This window comes from Lipotes vexillifer, unplaced genomic scaffold, assembly GCF_000442215.2.
Source record: "Lipotes vexillifer unplaced genomic scaffold, Lipotes_vexillifer_v1.1 scaffold1691, whole genome shotgun sequence".
Taxonomy (NCBI): Eukaryota; Metazoa; Chordata; class Mammalia; order Artiodactyla; family Lipotidae; genus Lipotes; species Lipotes vexillifer.
The window spans coordinates 1,234,970-1,242,046 of NW_006789046.1; the positions used below are offsets into that span (position 1 = coordinate 1,234,970).

The window sequence follows — 7,077 nt, forward strand, 5'->3', positions numbered from 1 at the left end:
CATTCCGCTCTGTCCTGGCACCTGGTTCACTCTGAGGCCTGCAACACCTGGGTGGACAACCTGCAAAATGTTCTTTCCAGGCCAGTCCTGCCCTTCAGTCAGCCAGGTGGATGGGGCGAAGGGACCTCAGTTTAGCACAAATGCCAGTTGTTTTAGGGAAGAAAACCAGCTGCAGAACCAGGGCTGTGTGCTCAAGTGAAACCTGACACAGTCGCTCGCCGAGGCCAGTGAGCAGAGTCCTCCTGGGGGGGTCCCTACACCTGGGCCTGTGTCAGTGCCGGGGGTCCTGTTACCTGAGTGATTGCGTCCAGCTCCTCCAGGATGGCATCTTCGTCCTCCTGAGTGAAGCTTCCTGCCAACAGCTCATCTATTTGCTGCAAAAGGAGGAGCAGAGGTGAGGAGCACGGCTGGGCTGGGGTGGGGGAAAGGTGGGCCCTCGTGGAGGAAGGAGACAGCCCCAGCTTAAGGCTCCTCTCACTCGAAAGAAGGAAGGCAGCCCCCACGTGGTGCGGAAAGGCCTGGCCCTCGAGGGTGGCACAGGACATTCAGCGAGTTGGCCACTGTCGTCGCTGGCTGCCAGATGGCGGGCCCCGTGGTGCGGCAACACCTACCCGCTGGTACTCCACAGCCTCCTGCGTCTCGTCCAGTATCCGCTCCACCTCTTCTATGGACATCACCTGATCGGTTACAAGTTTTTGAGTCTTGTCAGTGAAGCACGTAACAGAACCCTCTACATGAAGGCCACCTGCATTGGCAGGGCGCACGGCCTAGCCCCTCTTTTCCTGTTTAAATGAAGCCACGCCAAGCGGGATATAACACATCTTTGGTTATTTCTGTCCCAGGCAGGGCCCGTCCACAGAGGCATGGAGCTGTCAGACAGTCTTTTCAGAAGCCTCAAGTGACCTCCCTGGACTCCTGCTGGCCCTTCTGGCACCCAAATCAACCCTAGCGGTAGTCAGAAGTATAAAAATTTTTCTCTGGCCAGGTGACTTGATTTCTTTTGGGTTCAAAGCGGCACCTTTGCTTGACTGGTCACCACCACATCGGACAGTCAGAAAGGCAGTGTAACCTCAGCTCTCTGCCCAGCCCCACTGCCATCCACTCATCAGGAATGAGATGGGGTGGGGGCCGGGGCACGCCATCTCTGTGCCTCACCTCTCCTTTCACCATCCACCTCTGTGCTGTTTCTTGAAATGAAGCTGTGTTCACCTCCTCCGGGAAGTCCTCCAGATTAGTTCACCACACCCCTCCCCCACTAAAACCAGACTGTCCCTCTAGTCACTTTAGCATCTCTGGACACGGTACAGTATTTTTTTTGTACCACTAGACTGTAACCCTCTCCCGTCACCCTCTCCCGGTAGTGACTGGCTTTCCCTCAAGCCCGAAGGCCTGCGTGCAGGTGTGGCCTCAGGGACTAACCCTCTCCTTGTTCCACTGGCTGCCCTTCCTCTCTTTCCCCAGTCCTGCAAGACTTACCTGGTGCATCTTATTCAGACACTCATTTCCAAACTGCAGCCCCTCGATCACCTTCATTTCAATCTGGGTGAACTCAATACTCTGGACCTGAGGAAGAAACCCATGTGGTCAAGGGCCCACCTTCTCTGCCGCCTCATGCAGACCCATGGAAGGGAGTTAGGATCACACTATCATTGACAAAGACTGCTGGGCCTCAGAGCAAACTGTCTCTGCCTTCCTCCTCCTTCTATCCTTTCCCGGTGCCCTGACCAACACTTGGGCAGGACTGAGAGGGCCTGGGAGGAACCGCAAAGTAGACTGCTTATAACCAGCAGCTCTGTTAGCAAAAGAGCAGAACTAGAGCTCTGGGTCCTGAAACTGGATCATTTCGGGAGCCTCCTGCAGATCCCAACACCTCTTCAGTCACTGGGGCAGACTCCCGGCCCAACCCACCACCCATAAGTGGCCTAGTCCCCCAGCCACGACCCTGCAAGAGCCAACCTGCTGCAGCCCCTTAAGACGGTCAGGCTCCCATCAAAGATTCTCCTCCACCTCCAGGCCTGACCCATACCATAGTCTCGGGCTGAGAGGTCCAGGAGAGGAAAATGATAGGTTTCAGTCCTCTGAGGGGACTCTGGTGCCTACATGGTCCATGGCCCACACCCCCCAACCCCTACTAGGCCTACCATGGTCTCCAGGCTGGTGATCTGGTTTTCTGTCTTGTCCAGGAGCTGCTCCCGGTATCGCTTCTTCTTGAGCAGCAGCTTGGCCCGTCTGCAGAGGGAACCCGAGCAGTGACCCAGCAGCCACGGCCATCAGCTGCCCTGGCCCGGCACTGACCAGCCTCCTGGCCTACCCCACCTCTGCTCTAGGCCGATGGGGGACAGAACCCGTCTCCCGAAGACCGGCCCCCAGCCCCACTCACTCCTTCCTGCCGTCGCGCAGGAGCTGCCGGGCAATCTCCCGCTCCCGCTCCAGCTGCTGGGTGATCCGCTTCTGGTACAGCTTCAGCTTATCCCGCTGCTGCTTCAGTTGCTGCCGGGAAAGCAGGCCTTGTGTTGACACCAAGCCCCCTCAGGGCACGCTGGACACTCACCGGGCTACCCAGTGTCCAGGAGAGCCAGTACAGAGGCTGCTGGGGTCACTGAAGGGCCCCCCACAGGCCAGGCTGCCCCAACTGCCACCAATGGAAGCACATCCTCTGAAACTGAGTTCTCCATGGGGACAAGTTTGCCCCCCAGGGCACGTGGGGCACTATCTGGAGACATCCCTGGCTGTCACACTGGGGATGCCACTGGCATCTAGGAGGTGGAGGCCAGGGATGCAGCTCAATATCCTACAAACCCCCAAGATCTCCCCCACCCCGGACAGAGAGCCAGTCCTAATGTCCTCAGCACCGGGGTGGAGGGCATGCTCTCACCGCCGTCATGGCGCGGCACCGCCGTCATGGCAGGGCATTGCCATCAGCGAGGAGTGTGAGCGCTGGTCAGGGAGTGTGGCCAGCACCTCCAAAGTGAAGAGACGACGCAGAAGTCGCTGGTGACAGTCACCCGAGTGCCACCATCCCAGCCCAGCCATGGCTGGAGACTGGGGCCTTCCCTCCCAGCTTCACTCCTCTGTGGACTTCAGCCATTTGCCATCAGCTCCCCTGCTCTTGTCCCTTATCACCATACGTGAGTGGACAACAGATGGTACACTGAGGTGAGGTTCACGTGACCGTGCCAATCACCTAGGACCCCAGTGTCCCAAAAAGGATGCAAGGCCATTTGCACGCCTTAGTCTCTCTTTCCCCTATTTTAAGCCATTTACATTTCTTCCAAATTTCATCATTTCAGGTAACGCTACGGTGAGCACCTGCAAGCACAAGGCACTTCTCAGACAGAAGATTATGTCTTCAGGGTCGGTTATGGGGAGTGACTTAACTGGGTCAAAAATGTGCACATCTTTAAAACTCAACATGGTGAGAAATTAGCCCCCAGTGTAGACGTGGTCAGTCTGTCTCAAGCGGCCGCTCCCCAGTTCCCTCCACAGCTCCATTCTCTTTAGAGGCCGTCTGCCCCAGCGCAACCCATGGCCGGTGGGTCAGGCTCGGCGACAGCCGCACGTCCTGTCCCTGCAGCCGTGAGAGGCGCCCGCCATCCCACCCCGTGACCAGCCTACCCGCTGACAAGGTACAACCAGGAAACAGTGAAACGCGGGCACCGCCTCCCGAGACCCGAGGCACAGCTCAGTCGCCGCACTGGGACCGCCTACACCCGCAGCGAACGGATTCGCTCAGACTCGCTGGGAACCGGACCCGGACACGCTCCCCACCGGGAGCCCACCGCTCACCGCCCCAGACGGGCTCCGGGGCTGCGGCCCCGGCGTGGGGCTGGGCGGCCGGAGGGGCCGAAGCCCGTGGCGAGAGCGGAAACGCAGCCGGTAGCCGCCGTGCCTGTGTTTCCCCGCCCGGCCCAGGAGTCCCCGGCTCGCGTCCACCCGCCTGCGGGGCCCGGCGTCTTACCAGGATGGCCTTGTCCTGCTCCGTGACCCGGCTCTGCTGCTTCTTACGGCCGAACAGGTTGCCCATTGCGGCCGGCGCGGCCCGGCCCGCGCCCCGCCGCCCAGCCCGGTCGGCTCCGCACGTCGCGGCCACCGTAGTTCGGACCCACCCCCACCCCCCACCCCCCCCCACGGCGGCCGCGCGGGGCCAAGCGCCGCAGAACGCGGAAACGCGGCTGTCGGCAGACGGAGGCCCCGCCGCGAGAAGCGGCAGGGGTTCTGGGGCCCTGGATCGCGTGGCTCAGGTGCATTTCCAGAATGCCTCACCTGCGCGGACTTCAAGACTAAAAGTTCCATCTCCTACTACGGTGGGACCCTCACAGGGTGACAGCGTGTACCGTCTCCCGGGCGGTCAGAAATCTTGTTCACAAGTCACTGCGCCGCCGGCTCGGACCACAAAATGCTGCGTTTAGTGATGTTACAACCCTGGGCGTCAGCATCCTCCACCCGCTCTGTCCTCCGGGCCGGTGACTAGTCCCCGGAGGAGCCCACCTTCTGGTTCCGTGGGCCCGGGCAGAAGCCCCTACGGGGCATCGGGGATATAGGGCGGGGCGCCACGTACACCTGCAGCCTTGGCTCCCACCCGTGTGTCCTGGCTGGGGTGGGGGTCATAGGATGGCACCCAGCCCTGTTTGGTCTCCCCAACTGATCCCACAGCCCAGTCTGCATGGGCCTAGCAGCTCCTGGGCGGTGGGGTCATGATAAGATGAGGTGTCCCATGGCATGAGTCCAGCGCTCACCCCTTTCTGTGACATGAACTCCTTGATCAGAAGCAGTGCTGCGAGGACACCACGATGGGCCTCTCAGTCCACAACAGTGCCGCTGGCAGAAGCCCCCTGGGCGAGGGGGGAGGCAAATCTGTATCCAGAGTGTCTATTCCCGTGAGGACACGTCACTGCCCACTGAGGGAAGAGTCCTGATTAGCTAATCTGCTGTTGGGCAGCTGGCTGGTCCCACAGGTAATAGTGCCATCTGGGGGGCTCAGTGCTCTTGACCCACTGGGCCCTCAGCAGCGGTGGCCAGGTGAGCCTAAGTGAGGGGAAGTCCATGTAACTGAGCCCCGTAGAGCCTCCATCCCTGCCCAAATGGTCACTTTGTCCATAGGCCCACTGACCGAGCGCTGGGGGCCTGGGAAAAGCTGTTGGCTCATGTCCAGAGATTGTGCACTGCATCCACCTGGCCATGGAGAGCCTCCTGGGCAGAGGGTGCTCTTTTGTGAGCCTTCCCTGGGACACAAATGTGTTGTGTCCACTCTGAGAAGTCCATCCACATCTCTCCCCCAGACTTCCTGTGACCAATCTTCCAGGTCCTAATTCTTCCAAGTCCCTGCCCGTTCAGTCAAACCTTAGCAGCTGCCTGTGATTCAGTACAGATGTAACTTCTTGCCATCCCTCACTGCACACATACAGGCACGACTCCGAGATACTGAGGGTTCTGATCCAGACCACTGCAATAAAGCAAATATTGCAATATTTCACAGGAATTCCTTGCTCTCCCAGTGCATATAAAAGTTATGTTTTATGCTATACTGTAGTCTATTAAATGTGCAATAGCATTATGTCTGAAAAAAAGATGTACATACCTTTATGTACATACATTAATTTTTTTTAATACCTTAATTTAAAATGCTTTATTACCCCCAGTCCATCAAGAGAGACATTGGAAGAGAGAAACTGTGTTCCATGGCAGGATCTCCAGGGGCACCCGTCTTGAAATACTCAGAGGTCTTTTTGTATAACTGAATCGCTGAGTTGTCCACCTGAAACTAACACGATATTATAAATCAACTATACTCTTTTTTCCATTTTTTTAATTACATTTGGACCTTTAAGAAACATACACCATCAGTCATACCACTATTCAGTAAAAATCTATTTTAGTTTTTAGAATTAGAAAATAAAACTCAAAAGTATGAAAACCACATGGGCATATATAGTAAGTGCTCAACAAATGTTGGCTTTTATTATTATTAGGTGATCGTGGGATTGACTTTCACTAATTTGCTCTTGAGTTATAAGCTGCTGTTGACCCAGGGATAGTTTCTAAGAAGACCAAGTTCCTGACACTCCAGGGAATATAAGGGAAATACAACTTCCCTTTAGTGCAGTCTACCCCAAATATGGACTGGATAAAGCCCCAAAGAGCTTTATCCAGACTACTGTGTGGGATCCTTCAGGTGATTTTAGATGGTGTGCAGAACTTTTAAATAATGTTCTTTAAAATACTATGTATTTAAGGGGCTTCCCTGGTGGCGCAGTGGTTGAGAGTCCACCTGCCGATGCAGGGGACACGGGTTTGTGCCCCAGTCCGGGAAGATCCCACATGCCGCGGAGCGGCTGGGCCCGTGAGCCATGGCCGCTGAGCCTGTGCGTCTGGAGCCTGTGCTCCGTAATGGGAGAGGCCACAACAGTGAGAGGCCCGCATACAACAACAACAACAAAAAAAAAAAAAAAAAAAAAAAAAGAAAATACTATGTATTTAAGAATAAACATAACTGGTAAAATATCTATGTTTAAATATATTTTTATGACAAAAGACAACAGTTTTGCATTTATGCTGATATAAAGTTTCCTTTTAAAATAAATTATTAAAGTGTAATAAGTAAGTTGATTCAAAGAAAGCTGTTAAGTAATCATAGTAGAGGTGGTACCCAGAAACGGTAAAAATTGAGGAGGTGGTATGCAAATGATTGCGCCTTGAGAAGTGCTGTGTGATGAACCGAATCTGCCTGCTCCCCATTCTGCTACATATGAAAATATTAACACTCATTTTATGGAGTTTACATATATCACACAGTTATAAAATTTTCGTACTGGACAAGACCATGAGATCATCACAGAACAACCCTCCTTGTTTTAGTTAGGTGGATTCTGAGGTCTAGAGATGCTGTGCCTTGATTAAGTGCAGTACGTTCTGGAGGAACTGGGATTTCACCCTGTTAGCGAAAACATTCATATTTTCTGGTGGTCTAGACCCCGAGTAGAAAAGGAATTTAAATTAAGGTATAAAAAATGCTTTATTGGGGCTTCCCTGGTGGTGCAGTGGCTGAGAGTCCACCTGCCGATGCAGGGGACACGGGTT

General features: G+C 55.0%; 1 protein-coding gene across 1 annotated transcript in view; it reads right to left on the reverse strand.

Moving 5' to 3' along the window:
- CHMP6 (charged multivesicular body protein 6) overlaps window positions 1-4,094 on the reverse strand; it is a 6,696-nt gene extending 2,602 nt beyond the window's left edge. The window contains exons 1-6 of the mRNA XM_007462337.1: window positions 3,959-4,094; window positions 2,381-2,490; window positions 2,142-2,229; window positions 1,477-1,563; window positions 612-677; window positions 294-374 (exon numbers count right to left, since the gene is read on the reverse strand). Coding sequence (XP_007462399.1) covers window positions 294-374; window positions 612-677; window positions 1,477-1,563; window positions 2,142-2,229; window positions 2,381-2,490; window positions 3,959-4,024 — 498 coding nt within the window. The 5' untranslated portion in view covers window positions 4,025-4,094. The remainder of the gene's footprint in view (window positions 1-293; window positions 375-611; window positions 678-1,476; window positions 1,564-2,141; window positions 2,230-2,380; window positions 2,491-3,958) is intronic.
- Window positions 4,095-7,077: the final 2,983 nt, after the last annotated feature.